The sequence below is a fragment of the Euprymna scolopes genome, chromosome 1, assembly GCF_053919585.1.
Source record: "Euprymna scolopes isolate OS-2025 chromosome 1, ASM5391958v1, whole genome shotgun sequence".
In the NCBI taxonomy this organism is placed as follows: domain Eukaryota; kingdom Metazoa; phylum Mollusca; class Cephalopoda; order Sepiida; family Sepiolidae; genus Euprymna; species Euprymna scolopes.
The window spans coordinates 171192478-171219109 of record NC_136482.1 but is presented as its reverse complement, the minus strand read 5'-3'; the positions used below and the strand labels follow the sequence as shown (position 1 = coordinate 171219109).

At 32.9% G+C, this 26632-nt stretch overlaps 1 protein-coding gene across 5 annotated transcripts in view; it reads left to right on the top strand.

Annotated features, from left to right (window-relative positions):
* LOC145277495 (uncharacterized) overlaps window positions 1-25238 on the top strand; it is a 105377-nt gene extending 80139 nt beyond the window's left edge. For all 5 annotated transcript variants that reach the window (XM_080128897.1, XM_080128888.1, XM_080128906.1 and 2 more), the window contains exons 5-9: window positions 580-763; window positions 9046-9193; window positions 11191-11258; window positions 17273-17409; window positions 24873-25238. In XM_080128897.1, coding sequence (XP_079985023.1) covers window positions 580-763; window positions 9046-9193; window positions 11191-11258; window positions 17273-17409; window positions 24873-24935 — 600 coding nt within the window. In that variant the 3' untranslated portion in view covers window positions 24936-25238. The remainder of the gene's footprint in view (window positions 1-579; window positions 764-9045; window positions 9194-11190; window positions 11259-17272; window positions 17410-24872) is intronic.
* Window positions 25239-26632: the final 1394 nt, after the last annotated feature.

Sequence of the window (26632 nt, the reverse complement as noted above, 5' to 3'; positions counted from 1 at the left end):
TGGTGCCGTGGTTTAAGTTGAACTTTTCATATCTGCCAAATCAAAATTTGGAGAAAGGATTGTAGTTTATTCAAGTGGGATATTGTTTGAACATAAGATGCTCTTTCTCTTTATGATACTTGTTGTGCTGATCTAATTATCTTTAGTTTATTTTCTTGCTTCTCAACAGGTTTAAAGTTAGCCTCTTAGACACAATCGGTTTTTAATGTGAAGAACCCCCCCCACACACACACACACAATAAAAAAGAACCCTCTGGAAACGGATAACCCGTATAATCCCATCTGCATCCTTTCAGGAAGCAGCTTGTTTCTCTGAAGTTACTAGAATGCATCTCTTACGCATTTGTTAATTTGTAATTCTTTTATTTTATCTGTTAATGAAGAGTGAAGTACTTCCATTTGTCTTGGGTTTAATATTAGTTTTGTCTATCTCAAAAGTTAAAATGGAATGTTCAATTTGGTCTTAACTTAAGTATTTACAAGTTTAGGCCTACAATATCTATAAATAACATTTGTTTAATTTTATGGAAAAAAAAAATTTTTTTCAATGTTTTATCTGATTTGAATTTTATTTTTCAGTTAAGTCTCCCTCCTGAAGGTGTTTCTATTGATGTCTTAGTTGCTAGCATTGTGGATGGTAGCCATTTGTTCCTTCAGTTACCCACACATCCAACCTATGCAGCTCTTGAACGCCTCAATCAGTTTATGAACAGGTGTTATTTACAAACGGGAATGGTACCTCAATTGCCACGGCCTTTAACAGGTAAGTGAATCTGTACAAATATATGGAGCATGTCTAGGCAACGAAACTCTATTAGGTAAGCACTGGACCTAAGAGCCTTTCATTTATATAAAAGAACTAATATTATTACTTTATCTGGTTTGGGTATTTAGAGTGCAGTGTCCCAGACTCTGGTGATAAGTAACATCAAGCAAAGTCTTTCGTCTGATCTCGATGTGGACCTTTTTAGTTGTACCACATGGAGAGCCGGCATGATATGTTGCCCGCTCAATAGTCCGACACTCAGAGCAATCTGAATAGAAAAACCAGATGTAGTTTTCTTAACCTGAATTTGTATAAACATAAAACTGCCAACTAATTTTTTTTTCTCTCTCTTAACCTGATTTTGAATTGAATTAAAGTATCATTAAATTACAATTTTACTGTTTTTTTTTTTGTTGTTTTTTTTGCTTTTACTAGTAAGTTTTGATCTATTGAAAATTGTTTTTGATTGGCTTTCTGGTGTAACCTTGAAATGTTTAGAGGTTTACAAAGAACATTTCAAACCCTGCTTCTTAATTCTATTTCTCCTGTATGCTGCAATCTCTTAATTATAATTATGAATCTCCATTTCTCTATAGTTTGTAACCAATAAATCAGACTAGCAGGATTACCATATATTGTCCAATCCGATTTTACTATAAACACTGACTTTTCTTCCATTCTTTAATTTCAACTTGTAAAATTTTCAAATTTTTTTTTTAACAAAATACCTGATTTATCTAATCAATTATAAAATAACAATTACATTTATTTTTCGTAAATCTTTAAATTTAAGGAATTTAAATGTGGGTAGTGATTTAGTTAATATTTCTTTCAATATTTAAAAAAAAAACAAAAAACAATTTTAGCCTTGTTTTAATAAATCTAACAAAAAAAAAGGATTTGGGATATGTGATTGTCTCACACTTCACATTGACACAAGTGTGTCTTGATTGATTTCATGTATGCCTGACAAATTCTTACTACTTAGAATGCGCCTTTCTATCAGAGTTTTACTAAACTGTCACTACCCAAGCTAGGATTTCATTATATGAGCAAATCATGAATTGTTTTGTTGTTTGTTTTTTTTTCCTCAATTTTTACTTGAATGAATAAGCAATACTCGCTCCTGGCTGAAACATTGGAATTGAAGCTTTATATCATGATCTTTGCAGTAAAATATTTAAGTTTTCAGCTAAACTTATTATTTAATGGAATTTTTTTTAATTTAGTAGAATAATTTGTAAAATAACTTATTGCTGTTAATGACAAAAAAATACTGCATTTTAACACATTTAACTGTACATCGTTTTTTATACTGTTAGCAGTAATACCCTTAATTGAAAATATTCTGACAATACCTCTTAGTATATTTTCTTGTATTTTTCTGTCAAAATATAGCTTTAATCAAATTTCTTAGATGGAAAATTCATCTGCAAGTTAAAGTTTATTATAAACGTTTTGAAAAACAAATTTTAGCTAATGATTTTTTTTTTTTTTTTTTTTTTTTTTTTTTTTCTCAAATTTTTGTTCAATTTGAGAAAAATTTAGTTTAAAAATGTGTGACTCCCTTATTTCAAAATATAATTTTATCAAAACTAATATTTCTACATAGTTTTCTGGTCGATTAGAGCTTGATGAATGAGATAGGGAAAAAAATTAACAATGGCTGTTTTATATAAATTATTAATATGAATAAATTCTGAGTACTTCAGCAATTAACATAAAACTCACCTCAGTCTTAAAAAACAATGGTTGATATGTCAACAAGTTTGCGGTGTGTGTGTGTGTGGGGGGTATATTTTTGTATGTATATGTATATTGACAGTTATCTAATGTTAATATAAAGAGTGATATTTATATGATCTTGTATTAAAATCATAAGTGGGGATATGTGTATGTATGCGTGATTGTCTGTGTGCATGTTATGTGAGAATAAATTAATGTTATCTGTGAAACAAGGAAAGTGAGTTGAATGTTTGTAGGAGCCCGCAAAAATGTATATACTTATAAAACTCTGTAGACCTTGTTTGCTTACGTCTTGCCTTCGATGATCGGGCGATTCCATCTTTTAAAAAACGAGATAGCAGTTATATATATATACACACACACACACACGAGTTATTAGTCTTTCTCTACATAGGAACCACCCAGATTTATGGATTTCTCCCATCGTTTGATGCAGCTCTGGAGACCGTTTTTGTAGAACACTCCAGGTTGGTCCTCCAACCACGACGTGACTTCAGAAATCAAGGCTGCATCATCTGGGAAACGCTTTCCTTTCAAAAACAACTTCATGGCTAGGAAGAGGTGAAAGTCAGAGGGTGCAAGGTCAGGAAAGTAGGGAGGATAGGGAGAGGTTCGTAACCACACATGTGAGTTGTGGACCGTAGCGTTGTCCTGCAGGAGGAGGGTACCTTTGCTGATCTTGCCCTGCCTCTTGATTTTGATAGCTTCCCTTAATTTCCTCAAAAGTGAATCATAATAGGCTCCTGTAATTGTGGTACCCTTTGCCAGGAAATTTGTCATCACTACTCCGCCCTGGTCTCAGAAGACTGTGATCATGACCTTGTCAGCGGAGGGCCTCACCCTTGCCTTTTTTTGGAGGTGGTGAGTCCAAGTGCTTCCATTGCATTGACTGGGCTTTAATCTCTGGATCATAGTGATGGACCTAGGTTTCATCCTGTGTAATCAGTCTTTTGAAAAACTTTGACTCATCTTCTTGGCACATTTCCAAATTCATCCTCAAGCACTTTACACATTCTCGCTTCTGGAATGGTGTGAGCAACCTGGGAATCCATCTGGCAGACACCTTATGCAAATGGTCATGAATGATAGTTTCCACAGACCCTGTACTAATCTTGACATCTTGGGCTATTTGGCGAATAGTAATGCGCCGATCTTCCGGAATGGCAGCCTCAACTTGACGGACAGATGCCTCATCAATGGCAGAAGGGAGGGCGACCAGGTATGGGAGCTGTTTCCAGAGACTTCCGGCCATGTTTGAATTCACGATGCCAGCATTTTACAAGGTCATATGATGGGGCATTATCACCATAAGTTTCTTTCATTTCATCAAAAGTCTCCTGTAGTGTGCGTCCTTTCAAATACAAAAACCGGATCATTGCTCAACATTCAACAGGCTCCATTTCACACCTGACTCAGTTCAAACACCTGTAAAACAGAAACCACACTTAGTTCAGAGCTGTAATTTACCACATAACCCGTAGAGATATAAATCATTGCACATACAAAATTTCAGCTATATCAGACAACTGACATTACTAATTGCACGCTCGTGTGTGTGTATATATATATATATATATAATATATATATATGAGAGAGAGAGAGATGGATGTGTGGGCATGGCTTAGAAACTAAGGAATAAGGGTGGAGAGTTGTACGTTTTGGTTTTGATTCTAGCTGATGGCACCCAAGTCATATTTTTTAGTTTTGATCTCACCATATATTAGGTTCAATATGATAATCGATAGAGAATTGTCTCTGTAATAATAAATACGTAATCTGCATATATTATACTATAATATTTAAGCGTATCTTACAACCGGGCAACGCCAGACGGCCAGTTAGTATAAAATATAAGACACAGATTGACCACTAATGATGAAAGTAAAAATGTTAACCTCTTCTTAAGTTATAGTTTACCAGAATAAAATACATGAAAATAACGATAAAAATTCCTTTCTGCGATTAGTTGATTGATAAGACAAGAAACAATTATATTAACCAACCTGCAGAAATAGAAATTCTTTGTTTAAAAAGAAAAAGTGGTTGCTAGGACTAACGCATGATGTTGAGTTTTCTATGAGTTTTCTTTGTTTTGGGTTTTTTTGGGGGGGGGGGTTCTTTCCAACATTATATAGTCATGCATTTTTTTTTTCTTTCTAAGCAAAGAATTTCTATTTTTCCTGAGGAGTATATGTAGGAAAATTCTGTATTGCATAACTGATTGATTCTACATAACAAACCCATCTGTAAAAACTGTACCAAAATATAAATTGTTTCATTTTATTTCAGTTGAAGTTCTCAAAAATCATGGAGCTGCTTCCTCAAGTCTAACATTTGATCTCCATATGAGATAAATATTCAAATATTTCATTACAGTTCTTCCTTAGCTCTCAAACACGGAGTTGGGAACATAATTTTTCTCTCCCTAATTAACCATTTAAATGTTATACTATACTTTTCTTGTGATCTCTTGGTCTTACTGGATTCCAGGACATGAATTCATCTAGTCTGGTGGAATATCTAGCTTTGTGTTGTTACTTGAGGTAACATCACTTGGAGTAAATGCACCATTCCTTGTAAAAGCTAGTGTGGGTTAGCCATACTTAGATTTATTTAGGTTGTGAATATTATGTGATTTAGAATATTTGGTCAGGGTTTACTTCTAGAGAATTGTGTCCTCATGCTAGGTTGTCCTGACAAAACCCTGTACAGAGATAACTTAGACACTCAAAGATAGTGTTTAGTCGGCATTGAAGTTCTCTCTTGCATATATGAGAGAGAGTCCTTGCATGAAAGAGCTAGGATACAATGTTTTTTACTACTTCTATCTATCTAATCTAATAGGCGCTTTCGCTTTGCAAGGACATAATTGGCTATCTCTTGAATTCTTGTTTTGGATGTTTTAAATGTTTGTCTATGAAAATTTTTTTTTTTAATTTATTTTTATGTTACATACCATGAGATGGTTGGAGAGTGGAAGTATGAGGAATTCAGATGAGAGAAAGAGACATGTAGACACCAATAGTGAAAAAAAAAAATATTAATACTAAAACACGGGCTGCTTGTCATGATGTTGGTTTGTTTATCATATTATTTGAGGACATTTTCATACTAATAAACCAGATCGGGGGGGGGGGGGGTAGAAACTTGGTTTTATTAGTCCTCTGGAGGCCTGCTTGTGTAGATTGATCTTTTGAACCAACACATTTCAAGGGAAAACATTATTTACTTGCGTGTCGAAGGCACAATAAGTTACTTTTCTACTTACATGTATAAGTTTGATTTAACTTATGTTCTTACAAATAAAAGTAGTATATCGCACATTACTGTTATTAAAGAAATAAGAAAATAATAAAGTACTTGTACAGAATTCTACCCATATGAAAAAAACAAAAAAAAATAAAATCTTAATTGTGACGAAAGAAAAGATTATACAACAAACAAGACCGATAGCCATTAATCGCATGCTCTCGTGTAATGAATGAATGCGTGAATGTAGGATTAACATTAAAAAGGGTGTGAGTTATATATGGAAATGTTGATTTAATTTGAATAAAATAAAATATGCATCAAGTGCGCTTGAAAGCCAAATCACAGCGTAATATTAGGAAAATAAACAAATTTTACTTGTTGAAAATTTATAGCATAAATATATTTCAGAGGTAAGCTCCATCCTCAGTATGTTGTTTTTTTCTTTTTTTGCTTCTTCTTTCTTGCCATGTTGTAAAGTTGGAGAAAGAAACGCACTGTTCCAACATTTCAAAATAACAACTGTTGAGACACAACGTGCATCTCTTGACAGACTTTCCCGGAAAATCCATTCTGTTACTTTTTTACTCGTATCATGTTTAACGTTTGTGCAAAATTTCAAAAAATTCTAAGGCATAGTTATTGAGAAAAGTACAAACGGACAACGGTGAATTTACAGGTCCACTCTCCATTTGTTGGAACAAAAGATTCATAAAAGGGAAATTTGGTTTGGTAACCTGAAGAAAAATAAAAACTTTTAAAGCAATCATTGAGAGAACAAGAAAATTTACAATAAGAAAAGTAAGTCGTCACCTAGAAAAAAAAAAAGAAAAAAAAAAAAATGGTTGGGTAAGATTTTATATATATATATATATATATATATATATATATATATATATATATATATATATATATATATATATATATTATATGAAAGAGATATTTCTTGTAGATTCAAAATTTCTGAAGTTTTTTTTATAAAAATCATGAGTTTGTGGGTTTTTTTTTTTTGGGGGGGGGGGGGGGTTGGGGGGGGGGTTTACAAGGTAGTAACCACTTATCAAAGCCTGGAAGCCACTCTGGGATACGGGTTATTGTGTGTACAGTACATTAATGTTGGAGATTTGATAAAGTGTCTTACTTAAGGGGATGGTTCATCAGGAATTTGTTTACATTGGACTTGAAGACATCCAGGTTGTAGTCAGGTGGGAAACAGGCAACCGGAACAGTTCCACAGGCGTGCACTTCTAAGAAAGAAGCTTTGTTCATGGAATCTACGTTTTGATTTTGGCATAGATAAGGAGTGGAGAAAATTTTTGACAGTGGTTTAAGCTAGACGGGTGTTTATCGTGAAAGATTGGAGGGGGGGGGGAGATATTGGAGTTCAGACGAGCACCTGCCATGGTAGTAATGATAAAGCAGACAGGCTCGCAACGTCTCTTTTGTGGGAGAGAGGTTGCAGGGAAGAGAAAGGGGCATCACCCATTAGGCCATAAAGCCTATTTTGTACTCTGTCAAGGCAGGATAGGCTGTTTTTAGCAGCTCCTGCCCAAATGTGGCAGCAGTACTCCATCCTTGAACGTACTTGACTTTTATATAGATAGAGAATTGCATCAGGGGTGAGATATCTTCTGGAGCGGTAGAAGGATCCTACCATTTTTCCAGTGAACTTGGCAACTGACTTGATGTACGTGTTCCATTTCAGGTCAGGAGTAAAGGTCAAGCCCAGAAGCTTATCAAAACATGGAGTTTCCCCTAGATGAGAGCCACCCATTTCAATTGATGCCAGATGGGGATCAGAGCGTTTATGATGTAGAGATAGGAGTTTGGTTTTAGATGCATTAAAAGTAACCAGCCACCTTCTCCCCCACTGTACCACAAGCTCAAGATCAGAGGAGAGAGAATTAGAGAGAACTTTGTCAGTTACAGCCTTTGATGTGTTGCCATAGATGGTCATGTCATCAGCATAGATGTCAACGAATGATTTAAGTATGTGTTTTGGGAGGTCATTGATGTATATCAGGAAGAGAGTTGGGCTTAGGATGGACCCCCCGAGGGACTCCAGCATTAATATTGAGGGCCTCTGATTTCTGCCCATCAACCACTACTCTTATGAGCCTATCGGAGAGAAATGATTTAATGGATCGAGAAAACATTTCCAGTTATACCGTAGCTGGAATGGAAATCTTGTGAAGTAGTCCCTTATGCCATACCTTATCGAAGGCCTTTGATATGTCAAGAGCAATTGCCATAGAGAGGAAGCTTTTGTCAAGAGATTCGCTAATCTTATGAGATATGTATTTTTACTAACAAATTTCTAATTGGCCATTTGTTATTCATTCCATCAGTATTAAAGAATTTTTTTTTTTTAATAAATCTTATGGAATTGCTCCTTTGGCAAACTTTTGCAAATTTCAGACGAGACAATTTCTGTATTTTGGCAAACGGTTATGTTTATGGTGTTAACAAAGATGGTACCAGCATAAAAAAATAATCAACATACTAAATACATGTTCTATATTGTCACCCAGAAATAAAAAAAAATGTGTGAGTAAGATTTTATATTGTTTAATGATCAAATGTTGCCTTTAGGCTTTAGACCTGCTGCTACTAGACCAGGTTGTCTGAAGATACCGGTTTCCCAACCAAAAATTGATGTTTTTTTTTCTTTGCTTTGGCAAAACTCCATCTGTGCAAAGCCATAAAATACAATTTTCCTTAACAAAATGAAAACTCCATGAATAAATATTTGAAGATATAAACGACTTCAAGTATAAAATCTTTTTCCAAACCAGATTTAACATTAAATAACCTGAAGTGTTGAGATGCCATGAAACAACCAAACCAAATCGGGTTTTAGAATAGCTAAAGATGCCACATCCTTAGATAATTCCAAGTTTAAATTGACAGAAATCAGTGAACTTCAGATGAAAGAGAAAATCTTCCATGTAGTTGAAGAAATGTATTCTGCAGGAATCACCTTCTCCCACTCCAACTGTTGTCTCTGCTATCTATGTATTGCAATGTACATATTTTATTTAGGTTTTACACGTTTAGTATGGATTTCATTATGGCTTTCACAAAGACTTTATTCCAATGTTCAAACTTATTTAAGAATTTGTAATATTACATGTATCATCCAGAAGAACTTTTCAACAAAGACTCAATTTTGATCCAAACTTAAAGCATTTCTTGTGCACAAGTCTGACATCAAAATTGCAAAAGTTATGTTGAACACTCCTGGTCAATCCGTTTATATAATGTGAATTTTCTATTTTTGCAGTTGGAGTGATATGTGCAGCACCTTTGATGGAAGGTTGGTACCGAGCTGTTATTGTTGCTGTATCTGAAGAAACCGATGAATGTGAAATAAAATTTGTCGATTACGGTGGTTTCAGTCGAGTTCCAGGAAATCTGCTCCGACAAATAAGGTAAAATTACTTTTAATTTCTTTTAATATTACTTTTTATTTATTTTATTTTTTGTCCATTGTTTACTTTTTCTCCCCCCCCCCCCATTTACTTTTCCCTTTTGCCCATTGGTTACTTTTCTCTCCTCCCCCCCATTGTATACTTTTTCTCCCCCACCATTGTTTACTTTTCTGTTCTTCCTCCTGCTTACTTTTTCCCCCCATTGTTTACCTTTTCTCCCCCCCCCCTTGTTTACTTTTTCTTTTCCTCCCCATTGTTTCTCTCCCCCCTCCCGACCGTTTACTTTTCCTTTTTTGTTTGCCCATTGTTTACTTTTTCTTTTCTTTTTTTTTTAACATATTTACAAAACTTAGAAATTGAATTAATTAGATTGAAAAGGGTCTAATATTTTTGCATTTATTTTATGTTTTTAAGCAAAAAATTTTTTTGAAAAATTCTTTCATCTCTAATAAAAATTTAATGTTTTTTGCAATAACCTGATTCACATTTATATTTTTACTTTTAGTCAAATTTTATTGAAATCACAAATGCAGTAGCATAATCTAAAACAATTTTTAAACTTTATTTAAAAAAAAAAATAATTACAATATTCAATCTATTAGTGTACATTTTTTTTCTTCATAGAAAATTATTTTTTTGGAATCTTGTTAATAATTGAAAAAAGAATTACCTGATCACCATTCACAATTTGAAAGGAATTTCAAAACATTTAAACTATTGAATGAACTTGTTCTTCACCTTAAAATTTTTAAATCCTCATGTTTTTGAAAGCTTTTTACAATTTTGTAGATTAAAATATTACTTAAACCAAATTAGTTTTTATAAAACTAATATTGTTTAATTAAGAATTTAATAACTAAATGATGCCATAATAATTACATTTAACTTTCAAAATTTCAACATTTTCTATAAAAAAAAATTGATTAAAAAGAAAATGTGGGTTGAGGGACCATGAATGGAAGTAAAGACCTCTGAGCAATACTGAGTCGGTTTAACTTGTTATATGAATGTTGGATTCTGTATTTAGAATGGATGTGCTTAAGAAGCATTCATTAAATCTGCAAATTTAACGATTAATACAGGGTGAGCCAAAATAAGGGTCCTATCTTTAAATTTGAATAACTTCCACAAAATAAAGTTAAACTCACCGAACTTTATGTGTGTGTAGACTGACCCTTCCGAGATCTTTTTGAAATAAACAAAACAAATTTTGGCCGAAAAACACTTCTTAAAACTTACATGAATTTATGAATTTTTTAAAATAGGACCCTTATTTTGGCCCACCCTGTAGTTTAAACTGAAGCCTGATGAACAAGGCATGCATGGACACATTTAAAAGTGAAATAAATATTATATACACATACAAAGTAGTAGTGTCCGTGTGTACAACTCTCTTACAGCCCAAATCACTGAACCGATCATGGCCAAACCTGGCATGATGATTCCCCCCACCCCCCACCTAGGGATGGGGCACATCATTTTTCAAGGTTATGGTCAAAGCATATGTATATATACTCTCCTACAGCCCACATTGGACCGATCATGACTAAACCTGGCATGATGATGGTCCCCCACCTAGGATGGTGCACATTATTTTTCAAGGTCAAGATCAAATATTAAGGTCGGGACTTTGCTGTACGCTCAGGTACTCGTAAAGTGGATACTCAACATATAGTAAAGCATGGGTATCTTTGCTAATATAGAATAATCTATTTTCAAACTTCCGTTTCATTGAAGTCATTAGTATTCAATAATTTTAATTATATATATGAAAAATATGCCTATCCAATTATATTTCCCTCTTTATTTATACCAATCCTTTTATTTATGAAGCTTGATGTATGTTAAATATAACTAGAGCATGTATACAAATGACAAAAATTTTATTTCAAATTCCAAAATGTTCGTCCTTCTTACCATTTATTTCTTTCAGCATGTTAAAATGTTCAACATATATATATTATGAAAATCATGTCTAATTTTTATTTTTATTTTAGGAGTGATTTCATGACCTTACCATTCCAAGCTATTGAAGCTTATTTGGCTAATATAACTCCTTTACAAAGTGAGTATTTCTGCTTGAACTAAATTTGTAGACATCAGTTAATTTATTATCATATATATATATATATATATATATATATATATATATAAATGTAACTCTTGGTTCATTCGCAATTAATAGTCTAAAGAACCACTGGATGGATGGCTTCCACGTTTTGGTATAATGTTTACTATACCCATGTGTGTTTTTATATATTTCTTTTTAATTATAACATACTTAATTTTTCTATAATAAATAGGTGGTTTTCTTTGTACCGATAGGCCATTTTTTTTTATTTAGGGACAATTATTTATTATCGCTTCCGGTCACGTGACCAGTGTTTCCAATTTAGTGGTTTGTCTGCTAAATCTGGAGATTTTGTTTGCAATCTAGCGGGGAATTCTAGAAAAATCTGGAGATATTTGGCACCCACACACTTTAGATTAAAAAAATAAAGAAAAGCACTTGAAAATACTTTAAAACATAAAATAAACTCATTCATGTAAGTAAAAAAAAAAAAAAAAAAAAGTAGCATTTATTGCCTTTGGTAACAATTATTTATTGATTATTTGGTTTTTTATTTATTTTTTTTTTTTTTCGGCTAACCATTCTTAAATCTCACTATGAACTCGATTTTTCCAAGGAACATTTTAGGTGGGGGGGGGGGGCATTCCAACCTCCAAAGTTTCGTTTAAAATACGATCTAAGCAACCCCACTTAATTTAGAAGTATTTAGTCGAAAATTGTAAAAAGCAAGAAACAATAGCAAAAAAAAAAAAAAAATTTATACCAATACAGTAGAATTTAATTAAATACTTTTAACATGCTAAAACAAAGTTGTTTTTTTTTGTTTTTTTTTATTTTTCTAATTTCAAAATATGTTGCACCATTATTGTGATGCAGTATATTTCAATTTAACTTTCATTATAAAAAGTCTGAGTTTATGATTTGTTTCTTGCAAAAAAAAAAAAATACCCTCTCTGAAAAAACAGGTAAAACTAGCTGATAAAATATGTAAGCCTTCTGGGGAGCTAATCGCTTCAATATAATTCCAGAAACATATCGTGAGAAAACACGGAATATTTTATATATTGAATATACTATATTTATAATTTTTTTTTATGGTAGGAAGTTAAAATATGGAGGGTTTTTTTGGGGGGGGGGGGGGGGGGATAGCGATTTTTGAAAATTTCAGACGATAAAAGTTGAAAACCTAGCAATTTTCTGGAGATTTTTCTCCTGATCTTGCGGGTTTTTTAAAATCTCAGTTGCCAACACTGCATGTGATATCACTAAAAGGATATTTTGGTCCTACCACTACACAGAATGTGTTTACAATATCGGTAAATTTTCAATGGGTTTGATCACACGATTATTGATAATGTAACCATGTGATTGAAATTTAATTTAAATTAACCACACGTGGTCGTTTTCCTATCAAATATTCATCGAAAAATGAATGCCGACGCTCAAAGTGTATAAACATTTTAACCCCTCCCTTTACTTAAAAATTCACTAAAAATCAGGAAATTAACCAATTTTAATATGAAAATTTCAGTATTTATCAAATAATGATCGCAGAATATAATGAACTAATTATTTTTACTTAACTCTTAGTGAAAATGTTTTATTTTGTTTAAACAAAAAATACCTTTACTAAAGTTATGGTTTTCAGTAGTAAATAAAAAAAACGCAAAAATTTATTTTTGCTTTTTTTATATAAATAAAGCATCGTAATTTGTAACAATAAAAAATAATTTTTACAGGAACATTACGAAAAAAGCCCCTAAAGTCCGTATTAATGAATTCGATATAACTCGAAGAAAAATAAATTTCTCGCATACTATTTAGGAAATTAAAGATTCAATTAGTCCTATTTCAGTCACCTAAATTATTTAGGGTGAAATGAGTTTAGGAATTTATAGCCAAACCTAAATTTTTTTTTTTTTTTTTTCTTAAAAAAAATAGCATTAATATAGTAAGTTAGGTAAAATTTGCATAGAATGCTCTGCTTTACGGTTGTTGTAAAAATGGAACGGAAATTTGAATTTTGTTCCCTTTTAAATTCGGTACATTTTACGTTACGTCCAACACATCGTTCACATTCGACACGTCAACTTTTATAGCTTTTCGAGTATGCTGCAAGGTTAGGGGTGTCTATTCCGAAAGCCATTCTTAACATGGGTAGATTGGAGTGTTTATTTGTTGTAAACGTACCCGACGACCTATAAATGTTGACATTTCCAATGTGAATGGTAAGCTGGACTTATGTAAAAAAATAACAAAAAGATATACCAAACTGACTTTTTCGTTTAAAAATGGAATTATTTCCCTTTCGTTATTAACTTTTTAAATATTTTGTGTTTTATATACATAAAGTACAATTGTTGAATGTTACTGTTTTGATTATATTTGTTGGGGGTGGGGGAGCACAATTAAAAAATTAAGAAAGATTAAAACGGAGCGAAATTTAAGTTTCTGTTCCATTTTTACAACAACCGTAAAACAGCGCATACTCAGCAAGTTTTATCGTAATTTATAAGCATAATGTTGAAACACTAAATCAACATTTTATTTTTTTTTTTTTGCATAATTAATGATGGAAGTATTTTTCTGTTTATTTTCTGAACATATGTTAAAAAAAAAATAATTTGTACATTCTCTTAAAAAAAAAGAATCAAACTTTTCTCTACTTTCACCTAACTATTTACAGTGTTCATGTAAAGCATTCATCTGTTCTTTTTATAATAAAAATTCCGTTTTCAAAGAGAAACATTTACTGCCAAATTTCTTTTAAATATAAAAGTGCAAGTTTTCCTGAAAAAAAACTTTCACCTAACAATTTATGGTAAAAAATTGATCTTTTTTTTTTTTGTTGTTCAACGTTGAAAAGGTTGAACCATTATACCAAACCCACTTCGGTGCTTTAAATGCCAGAAGTTTGGGCACTATGAGGATACATGTAGGGGACGAGCAGTGTGCAGCAGATGTGGCCAGAGAGATCCAGACCACACTATCAATGACTGCAATCTTGATTGCAAATGTGCAAATTGTGGAGAAAACCATCTTGCTTATGCTAGCGCATGCAGAATCTGGAAGAAAGGAAAGGAAGTAGTGCCAATAAAACATACCAAAAACATCTCCTCGAAGCCAGGAAAATAGTGGATGGATACATGAAGGAAAAGACGTACTCTCAAGTCACCTCAAGTTGTATATCATCCAACATCACTAACCAAGACTCCCAATACGAAATACTAATAAACCAATTGTTACAATTGGGACCAAACGACTGGCCCAAATTTATAAATGAAATCAAACCAAACATATCATCAAAAATTAATCATCCCATTAAATCATCAACTAATGTTACCAATAAAAAAAATTCTTAACCAAAAATAAGAACATCCAAGAAACCAAAGTGTATCAAAAGAAAGACCACAAAAATCACCAGTATGTCGTGCAGATGCTGAAAAAGATGAAAACTAAGGAAAAACAAAATCAGTTAAAAGAAAGACCACACAGGTCACCAATACGTCTTCCCCAAAAATAAATCTACCAAAAAACAAAATAATATAAAGAAATTACCGCAAACAGAAACCATTACTACTACAAATAGATTTATGGAATTAGAAGACATGGAAACTGAAGTTATTCCTCAAACCAAAAAAAAAAATCCTCATGAATTATAAGAAAATCCAATGGAATTGTTGTGGATTGAAGGCAAATTACAACAAAATTTTATTGTCGCAAACCAAATTTAATCCTTTAGTTATTTATCTCCAAGAAACCTTCCTTAAGAATGAGGACAATTTGAATATAAAACACTATCAACAATATAACTACATTCATAATACAGGACTTAATAATACTGTAACCCTTTTCCCCCTCCCATTGCAAAACCCAGTCATATTCTGCAAGGCAGAGAACAAAAATGACAAAATCCACTATAAAACAACCAAATCAAAAGCTACGAACGATTGAAAATACAAGGAGCTTGAAGAATAAAAATCTAAAATAACTGGATACAACATGAATACTATTCCCAAAATAACTGGATTCGGTATTAAATAACCCACAAAGGGTTGAAAAAATTTAAAAAAAAGATATTACAGCAAATAACACTCGATGAGAACAATGTTGACTAAACAGGATGTCTATTTACCTATAAAGATTGCCTCAGTCTATAAAGTTACCTATAAAGATTGCCTTTTCATAGGATTAAGGATGTAACCTTCACCTTTGTTTGAACCATTAAGCTTCTCATAATAGCAATACATATGAAAAAATTGAAATGGCTTAAGATATTTCAATATTGGTATCTATGGAAAGAGCTTGATGAGCTAAGAAAGAATCTTTTTTTTTTTTTTTAATTTTTTAAATCCAATTAAAATTAAGGAAATTATGACTGTTTCTGTGCCTCACACGTTTGGGTATTTTTTCCTCTTTAAGACCATATGCGTTTTGTCACATTTTTTACACTACTTTTTCAGTAAAAATGCTATATCTTTGTTAAAACAACATTAAGTAATGAAATTTACCATAAGTGTATTTTTGTGCTAGGAATTAGAATATGAAAATCTCCAAAAATTAATGGTTTCCAAATAATCTGCAGTAAATGCACATAAATATGCTGCAATTCCTTAAAAATGCCATGTATTCATTAAAAGAAAAGAAGTTAAAGAACTCAAAACGGAATTGTAATGCATTAGATGTACAAATAATCGAAATCTAGGACTGTTTAAAAATGAATATATTGCAATATTTCTTTGATATTATTGTAGATTAATACCTTTCGTTAACCCCGCACCCCATTTGACTACCTCTCCAAAATATGCGATTTTACCTTTGTAGGCAATTATGTGTGAATACCTAAAAAACTTTAATGAAAGATAAGCAAGCATTATTTTAGAATTTAATGTAAAATGATTCCCTATTTTGAGCCATTCTAGCGTTTTAGGGCAGTTAACCATTTTTTTTTTCTGTCTGAGATAAATCCTGTGCGCCTTTTTCTAAAAACGATTGTGTGGTTTTAAGAGGGTCTTTGTACAATGATGAGAGGGTGGGGAAGTTGCCACTCTGACTTTGGGTTAATGATAGAGCTAAGGAAAATCATGTGCGAACACCCTGAAGACTTGATAGAAACAAAACAAAAACAATTGTAAAATTTAGAGTGAGGGTTAGTTTCACATAAATTTAATGTAAAATAATTCACCATTTTGAGACCATTCTAGCATTTTAGGACAGTTGACTAATTTATTTTTATTTATTTTATTTTTTTATGGGTGATAAATGGTGCAATTTTCTTTAAGGATTTTTTTTTTTTTTTTTTTTTTTTTTTTAGTCACTTATATGTAGCTTACCAAAGTTTTAAGAGGAGGAGGCTTGCCACTTGTACCTAGGGTTAGAGGTAGGATTAAGGGTTTTTTTTTGGGGGGGGGGGTTAGGCGTTTGACCCCCATATTTACAGTTAGTGGGTCATAATTATTGGCCTTTATAAATGTTATGTCTTGGATTTTGGACATCAAATTACTTTTAAATATGAAATTTATTTTTGTTCGTCATAATTCTTAAGACAAATAAACAAAAATAAATTTCATTTAAAACAAGTGAAGTCACTAACAGAAAACGTGACATTTGGAAAACTTAACATCTTTAGCACTTTATTTGCTTTAAACTCTTAAAATATATAATGTGTATTATTTATTAATTTATTTGAAAGTATATTCATTTTCAAACAAAACAGTGGTATTTTGAGGACTTAAGATGCTTTGGTTTTTGAAATATGACGATTTCAGCAGAACCTCCTTGAAATCCGTTATTATCCAAAGTGTTTTATCATCAGTGTGAATTGCTACTCATAATTCTATGTTCTTCTAATTTTTTTTTATTGTAGATTTTGTGAATACAAATCCACAAAATCACTCTTGTTGATTTTTACCATTTTTTTTTTAATGTGATCTCATCAATACAACAAAGTTTGTCTTCAGCAATTACTTTCGATACTAAATTTCTGCATTTTCTTTTTGTAATTTCAGATGAGAATTATTTCTCTGAGAGAGCCGTAGAAATTTTACAAGAATTAACGGAAAGTGGAATGTTACAAGCTCAGGTTGTGAATCGAGCTGAAGATGGCACTCCTTATGTACATATTTATCAGATCAATGGAAATAAGGTATAAACAGTTTAAAGACCCCCCCCCTCTTTTTTTTAAGGGGAAATATCAATAATCAAGTTTGCTCTTTTAATTATTAATTAGCTCAACCATTAGTGTTTCGATTATAATGTAAATTTGATATTAAAAAATAATTGTAATTGTCAAAAATATCTGGATTTGCTGTAGCTGAGAATTGTCTGTGCAAGCCTAATTGTGAATCGAAACTACATGATCTGAATCTAATTTGAACACTTCTAACCTCAAATTCATATCAAATTTCACAAGTTGTTCATAATGTGAATTGATTATGAAATTTGATAGAAATAAGTTTATGCATTGAAACATGGTAATTATCAATGGTTTAATCTGCTTTTATAAGTATGAGATTTACCTAGAGGTGATCCCAAATTTCAGTGATCTACAGATCAGCATAATTCAAGCACTTGGAACCAGGCAAGATCATGAAAGTTTTTAGGAATGTTTTTTTTTGTAGCCAATAGTTGCTTTCATTAATTTTATACATTCATTAATTCAAAAAAAAATAGAATTGATTGTCAAGACCCATTATCTAAAAATAAGAAAAAATCTGATTAACAATTAGCGGTCAGGATAATTTGTGTGTATTATCCAATATGAATTTACTAAGTTTATGCCCATTTGCTTAAATTGTTTTTGTTTTTTTTAAAATGCATTTGATCTAGACTGGTTTCCAACCAAGCTTTTTTTAATCCATAATTAAGATTTCACAAATAATCCCAGTTTGGAGAAAAAATTCTTGAAAAGAAAATGTTTCAAAATTTTTTAGATGAGGTTTAATAGTTATTTGAATTATTTGGACTATTATTCTCATCTTAATTGTTATTTTCACAATGTTTTTACTGATGTAACCTCTGACCTTCCTAAGTTGAATTTTTGTTTTTAATTTGGGAATCTTTGAACTGAATTATAAAATATGCGAGAGTAGATTGTTCTATATATATATTATTTAATTGGAATTCATTGAGATGAGTATTATTTTATTAATTTATTTATTGCGGACTATTATCCTCATGTTTCTTAGTTGTTTCACAACGTTTCGACCAAATATTCCTCTGGTCTTCGTCAGGTGGTAACCACAATGGGATAGGAACTTCGAATCTCCTAACTGCATTCTCAGCAATTACTGCCATCCATAGTTTTTGTCGTCTCACCATGTTTTTGGCCAAGTTAGCCTCTGGCTGGTTTTGGGTACGATTAAAACCGCTATCTTCGGACAATTCTCACCTGGAACAGTAGACATTCATGGTGAGATGACAACCGTAGTGAGACAACTATGGATGGCAGTAATTGCTGAGAATGCAGTTAGGAGATTCGATTTAGAACATATAGATTGTTCTAATATGATCATCCATGACCAGGTAGAAGTGTAAATTTGTATGTGTTATTTAATTATATTGATAATTTCCACTGAGTACGCCGGTCATGAAAAGTCAAACATAACTGAACAGTACCTTTAACTTCAATCTTATGTAAAGTATTAAAAATAAATGAAAAACAAATCATTACAATATTGATGAAAAGCAATATGTAGTAACACCAATACATGTAAAAAAAAAAAAAAAAAAAAAAAAAAAAAAAAAAAAGTTAAAATCATCTTTTCATCAAGATGATTATCCAGAAAGGATGACATCAATTCAGAAAATTCTGGATAAAACATCAAAGGACTACCTGAAAGCTCGTCATGCTTGGTCCATCATATGATGGGTTTGGATGCAATCCATATGATGTCAAAACGGTATACAGGAGAGACTTTACTCTTTGGAAAATATGACTAAGAGCTGCTGTGTATTTCATTCTATGTGAATGTGGAAAAATATGCAAAGTTGGGATTTGTTACAGATTTTAGAACTTTGAAAAATCATAATACCTAGCAATTAAAAAGCCTGTTTTTTTTGGGGGGGGGGGGATTACATTGCCTAATAAAATTTTGTCTGTTTAAATTTAAAGAAATTTGTGATAAGCTTTTGAGAAATTAATATCCAAAATAGATACATGACTGAAACTTATTACCTTGTCTATATAAACACATGCACATGACCATAACTGGACAAAAAGGGTAGTTTAAAAATAAGTTTTACATAATGCATATTCAGGTAGCTAAATTGCATCCCTTGAACAGTTAACTACCTTGGGCAAATCTTTAAAGCTAGGGAATAGTTTAAATAATGTTATCAGTTTTAGCAAGTTCCTTAGATATGCGTTTATTCGTTTTGTTCTTGTGTTATAGAGCGTGGTGTCATCAGCAAATATCTCCTTCTTCAAGAAAATGTTATCGGTAGTCATTTATGAATATCAGGAATAAAGATTCAAGGGTTGACCCTTGTGGCACACACACATTTCTATCATTGTTTTTATTTATGATCATCAAGGGCAATCTGATTTTTCTCTTATCTGAGAAGGATTTGATTATGTTGAGTATAAGTCCAGTAATATCATACAATTTCATTTTCATGTCAAACCCTGTCAAATGCTTTAGATATGTCTAGGCTACTGACCTAGCTTCACTTACCTTATCCAATGCTTGGTATATATGTTTAGAGATTAGTTAGGAGTAGAATAGGCTTGTATAAATCCATACTGTCAATTGGATAAAAGTTTTTGTGAGGTGGCGGCTAGTGCTTGATTGATTAAGGACTTAAGATTTTTGCAAAGAGAGGAAGGAAGCTAATGGGCCAATAATTGAGTGGGTCGGTTCTTTCACCAGAATTCTTGTAAACTTGTACAACAGAAACAATTTTCCAACAATTGGGAAAGCAAGCTTCGTTAAGGCATTTCTTAGAGCTTGGAGAGAACCAAAACAACCTCAGCGGAGCATTTTTTATTTTTATTTTTTTTTTTAAATAGTGTAGCAGGGATAAGATGGGGCCATATGCCTTCGAGGTGTCTAGATTTATTATGGCATCACAAACAAAGGAAGGGGTGATTTTCAGATAGTGTGGCTACTGTCCGCAAAGGGAAATTTGAAAGGGGGTAGTCTGCTGGGTCTAAAGTGGAGTTGGAGACAAATCGTTGAGCAAGCAGGTTTCTTTTCAGTTGCTATGCAAACAATCTCAAGGTTGTTGGACAGTGGGTGAATTTTTGATTGTCCATTATTTAGTACACTGTTATAAATTTTCCAGAAATCACGAGTTCCTAGTTTCTGCGACTCGATGCGTTTTCTGATGACTTTTCTTGGCTGTGGCTATTTTTCTCTTAGAATTATTTCTAGCTTCAAACTTTTGCCTATTTGTATTGGATTTATGTCAGATAAGTCTGCGGAATGCATGCTGCCTCTCAGCAATGGCGATTTCACAATCAGAAGTGGAGAGTGTGGTTTGATAAAGTACTCCCGTGTAGGAACGTGTGGTTCAATTGCTGTTTTGAACCATTCAGTATTAGTTGCACACTGTTCTGCAGGAAAAGAACATATTAGCCCATGGAACATCTCTAATGTGATCCCTGCTTATAGTACCTTGTTTTGAATGATTGCTCTCAGGTTGAGAGTTTAAGATGATTTCTGCCAATATCACATGATCAGCATTCCCAAAGTGGGCTATGGGCATTTGTTACACAATCATCGGGAAGTGTGGTCAGAAATAGATCTAGAAGTGAGGCTTGTTAGTCCTGTCAATCTGGGAGACTGGTCGGAAACATAACTGTCTGTGATAGGGAGTGAGATATAGAGAAGCTGTGTATTATGCTACCAACTGCATCTGGTATGTAGAGAAACCAAGCCAATTACTGTGGTGGGCATTTAAGTCACCAAATACATGTATTTGCATGTTAGTATCTAGGGAGAGCGCTGTATCTATGCTGTCAGAGACTTGGTTGATTAGGGTACAGTCCTGGGTTGAGGGAGAATAGTAGAGAAAATATAAGGCATTAATGCTATGTTGTAGATTTAGTCTAAGGCACGTGAAGGCCTGGTCATCTAATTCTAGTTTTGATTATTTAGTCAAGAGAAGGGTGTTTCGAATATAGACTCCAAGTCCAGGCATTTGTTTGAGTCCTTATAACAAAGTGAAAGATAACCAGGCATGTTAAAGTTGTTAGAGGATGGATGGATTGTAGGTTAGTTTCACTTAGCGCTAAGGTATCCAGGGAGTTTGTTAAGAGAAATGATTCAACATCATCTAAATTAGTTCTAAGCCACAGATATTCTGGTCCTGGATTTGACCTTAAACTATATCCAATGGTGAGGCCCCAGCTTGCGGGCTTTGGGAAGTGTGGAGCCACCCTTTAATTGCCATTGCTCTCAGGTCCACTCTGACCCGGAGTGGAGTGGTAGTACCTGTTAGGGTCCCAACTATGGGTTAAATAGAAACTGACTTAAAAAAAAAAAAACAAATATACTCTATTAAAAAAAATTGTTCTTCAAAATCACTGGATTCGGCATTAAATAACATGAAAAGGATTGATATGCCGTAAATCAAACAAACCGCAGATATTCATGAATGAAAGCCTCAAGGGAGGAGGCAAATTGGTTTCATTTGAGTTTACACCTGGTTTGATCATAATTTTTGATTGAACTGTCATTTTATTTTATTTAATAGTTTTAGTTTTAGGGTGAGGGGTGCTGGACAAAGTGGTTGTGTAGAATACAAAACACACAACACAAGTAGGCCATAAGCCAACTCTTCATCTACAGGATTGTGGCCTTGGAAAAGCCCATCATAGATGGGTGCAGGGTCCCTTTCCATGCGTGACATGGCACTATAACCATCCTGATATTATACAACTGATGGAGCAACCGCTCTAAGCACTACCAAGGAGTTAGGTCTCCTGCACTGTCAGTTGCAATACAGCAGCCAGACAAACACTGGTACCCTCAACCCGTCAGGCAAAAGCAGCCCAATCAAATTGCATTAGCTTATATGGCACTCAAGCACCGCCAAGATGCCCAGTTTTAGGGGATGGGAATGAGGCTGGAGTGAGGAACAGCATTTATTGCCCTAGTCAGGAAACATGATCAAACATTGGGTGTTTCTGTCGAGTCCCTGTAATCGCACCTCTGCGCCTGGCTAATAGGCAAAGAAGAGTATGAAAGCCAGGCATTAGGCAAAGCCTATCTACTCCTTAAGCAGTTTAAGTTTGTAAACCGGTAATTTGTTAGTCACCAGCTCTAGGAAGGTCATCAACTAGGATTGAAGAGGCTTCCCTTCCCCTTTAAATTTCACTATTTTTCATAGAACTCATTGTGTTATCCTTATCCTGTTTTGCTCAGGTGGAGAAATTAGTTGCAAAAATGTATAAATATATAAAGAAAAGGAAAACCTGAAATGGTTAAAAACATAAAAATCTGGTTGTCTCACACATAACAAGTTTTCAATTTTGACTCCTTGTTATATACTGGGTTATTATTAGAACGTATATTCTGTATTGTTGTTGTTCGTATTAAGAGGAGTCTTAGTGGGAGATTAGTCTTAGTAGTGTTCATATTTCTTAAGATGTTCATGTTGTAAGAGATGGAGACATTGGTGAGATATAGAGTACATATAAAAAGAGAAAGACTTCTGTATATATATATAATAGACAGTGTACATGTTGCTACACAAAGTTCATATTAATATTTGTGAATATCTTGATAGATAGACTGAGAGATAGTGCGTTTGACATTTACGTTTTGACAGTTGTGCATATGGTATAAACATGTTACCTTTCTCGTAATGATGAACACAGAAGACGCAGATACAAAACTACATGATGATACATTTATTTCTTCTTCGACCGGTCGGATATGATTCAAAGTTGTTACATGGTTATCTCTAACCCCCCACCCCTCACTTCCAAAGGGTGCCGACAATCCGTCTGAACCTCTCTGCTCCTCTGATCTGACTGATCTAACTCTCCCTAACTAACTTCAAAATCTTTCCTATATTGAGAACTTGTCACATCATCGCATGATCAAACATGTGCTCATAAAGCACGTTGGATGACATGCGTCACGTTGCCAAACTTGACATGACCCTGAGTTCAGTAAGCTATTTTTCAAATAACATGTTTACAATTTCAATTGACGATTAAATTCCTTTTTTTTTAATTTTCACAGAAACAAATTTCATTATTACATTCATTTTCCATATACAGATATGTAAGCTAAACAATTGCAATTCCTTATTTCGATAGCATTCTGTATTTATTTTAACTTATGATTGGAATTTTCAATTCCAAATCTAGCTTCGCAAGTTCGAATCCTTGATTATCCTATTTCGTATTTGCATTTAACTAATTCCTTATTTTTTTTTTTTTTTTTTTTTTTTTTACATGAAAAGGGGACAGCCCTTTTATCATGTAACATCCTTAGTGGCCCTTTTTTCCAAATGGAAATAAATTAAAGTTTTCCTCATGTCTGAATATCCTATATACCAAATTTCAAGTCTGTAAATCAAAAATTTGTTGAGTATACATGTTGAAGTGTCCACACACACACACACACAATTATCACTTGTATAGATATACTAGATAACTTTCAAATGGTACATATCAAAATTTGAACCTAATCAGATTATTTACAAATCAGTTATTTAAATGAAACTTGTTGGAGATTTTCAAAACTATGGACAAATCTGAATTTTGTGTTGCTTTCTGATAGAGGAAAAATACTGTTCCAGTAAAGTAATGGCTTGATGAGTTATTCACTCTGTGCTGTCAGAAACAACGATTTAGGTGTCGTATGCTAACTTTAAAGACAGCTGTACATAGCAAATGATGCTAAATGCTCAGCTCAACCAAGTTTGGCAGTTATCCTAGAAAACACAAAAATTAAAACTCATCTTGATTGTAAATTGAAATTATGAGGTGGAAGTTAAAAATATAAGGCAGTGTATTCACGGTGAGAAAGTGGTCATGTTTGCTCAGTTAATCAAACATGTTTACAATTCATTATTTACTTGCAAACAACCTAACAGAAGTAAAGACAAAAAAAGACTAATCAAATGTAGATATGTCAGATGCACTGCTATGTAGATCTTATGGCACATCCAACACATATTACTAATTTAATATATTTGGGCAGCATTTTTTCTATTATGCAGGTTTCATTTAACAGCTTTTAATGATTTTAAACGACTTTTGAATTAATTCACTAAATGCAATAGTTTTAATTCATCACTCGCCTGAAGACAACTCCTTGAAGTCTTAAAACATTCGCAACTATGGCAAATTTCTTTTTACACTCAAACAGAATTTGTATTATTCATCAGACTACTCTTCTCATCTTGAAGTCCGGTAGTCCGATGAATAATAATACAAATAACCAATCCTCATCTCAAAAATTCAGAAACGTCACTCAAACAGAACATTCGAACATTAACCCACTAAATGAAAAAAAAAAAAATCGATCGCAAGAGAAACAAACATGAATATTACTAATTTATGGACTTGTTTTTAAGCTTTGTAAAAAAAATTGCTTCTAAAATGCTCACTTTTTTTTTTTTTTTTTTTTTTTTTTTTTTTTTTTTCAGGTGACCTTTGTAAATAGAGAACTTGTCAACCGAGGAGTTGTTCGCTGGATTGAGGTCCTCTGAAAAGCTGTCATCCTTCTCCATCAGTTGAATCTACAAGGGAGTGATTTGTTGGATGGGTCAAGCTGTTATTAACATCATTAATGAACTCTAAACTGTGACCCACCCTCTCCCTCCTAATTCTTGCGAGTGGTGGGAGGAGTGACTGCTGTTGGCTTGCTTAATTCTGCTTGCTGATGCTGCTGGGTACAACCACTCTCTCTCTCTCTCTCTCATCATCACTGTTATGAAAAAAAAATCGAACGATCGTCTGAAAACAAGGGATTTTTTTTTTATTTTTTAATAAAATAAAGATGTTAATTTTTATTTTCTGTTAAGGTTAGTTCTTATTGCAGTTAAAAGGGGAATCCAAGTTTACATATTTGGAAAGATCTGTAATTCTTCACCATCTCCCACAAATGGAACATACTTCTAACAATGTTACATAAAAAGCTGTTTTTGCTTGACACTCGTGTTTATGTAAATAACACAGCATCAAACAAAATGCTCAATTTATCTATTAAGTTTGGGAAAAAAAAAATGTTTTTTGAATCCACAAAAAAAGATTGTCATATAAGATTCAAAACTTGACCAACATGACTATGGTTTAAATCCTGTAGGGTCTTGTATTTCTCTTTGTGAATTTTCTATTTTCCCAGCCTCAGAATGATTATTTCATTCGATGACATCATAACCTTTGTAAATACGAGTGTCATCCTAAAAACGTTTTACTATTCCATGTGTATACACTTATATTATGAAATAATATACTGCAGATATAAATATTTTCAATATTTAGGATTACCAAAATCCATTTTAAAGGGAGTTATATTTAGTGTCCAAAGTTTAACAAAAAAAAAAAAAAAATGGCTAGTAAGGGGGTTAATAAAATCAAGAACTCTGATTGATTAGAAGTAAAAGTAGGCATTGATAAGCTATAAAAACAATCCTAAAATTCATGAAATAGGCCTGATTTCGCTCTGGACTGAAACTGTTTCTGCTATAAGTATACTATTACTATATGCGTACATATATGTTCCTACCCTGTCCTTCCAAACTAACCCCTTTCTTAGAACCTCATTCACTTTTATTCTCAAGGAACAAGGTTTTTAGGTGCTACAGGGAATGTGGTTTTGCAGGATAAAATTTCCCATCTCTTTCCAACCATTTCTACTTGGAAAAAATGAAATTAAGTAGAAAACTGAAAATTATATTTTTCAACTCTATTAGCCTCCCCCCCCCCTCCTTCTCTTTGTAGAGCCCCTTAATTTAAATCGGGTTTATTTTAGTTTGGTTTCTTTTTGCTTTTATCTTAATCCAAAATCTTTATTCATTTTTTCCGCCTACAATTTATTAAGTACGAAAAAAGTTAGATTTTCTAGCATATGTAATATTTCTTGTTTTTCTCCAGTGCAGCCGAATAAGACGATGACTTCCAATCAATATTATATGATTGGACATTAGAAGAGTTCGTTAAATATATGGCATATCTATGTAAGAATGATGAAGCGAGAAGGGGGTCTGTGGGAAAAGTTATTTGGAAGGAAACGATCTCAATTTCTTGGTTAATACCTTTTCGAAAGGTAAGGGTCCAGCTAAATCATTAGCCACTGCTCTGCTCATTTGTGAGATTTTAGCACCTTCTCTATTATTTATAGTTTTTGGCACTAATCAAGACACTAAAAAAATGAAAATATCGAGGGGGGAGGGGGAGAAAAAAA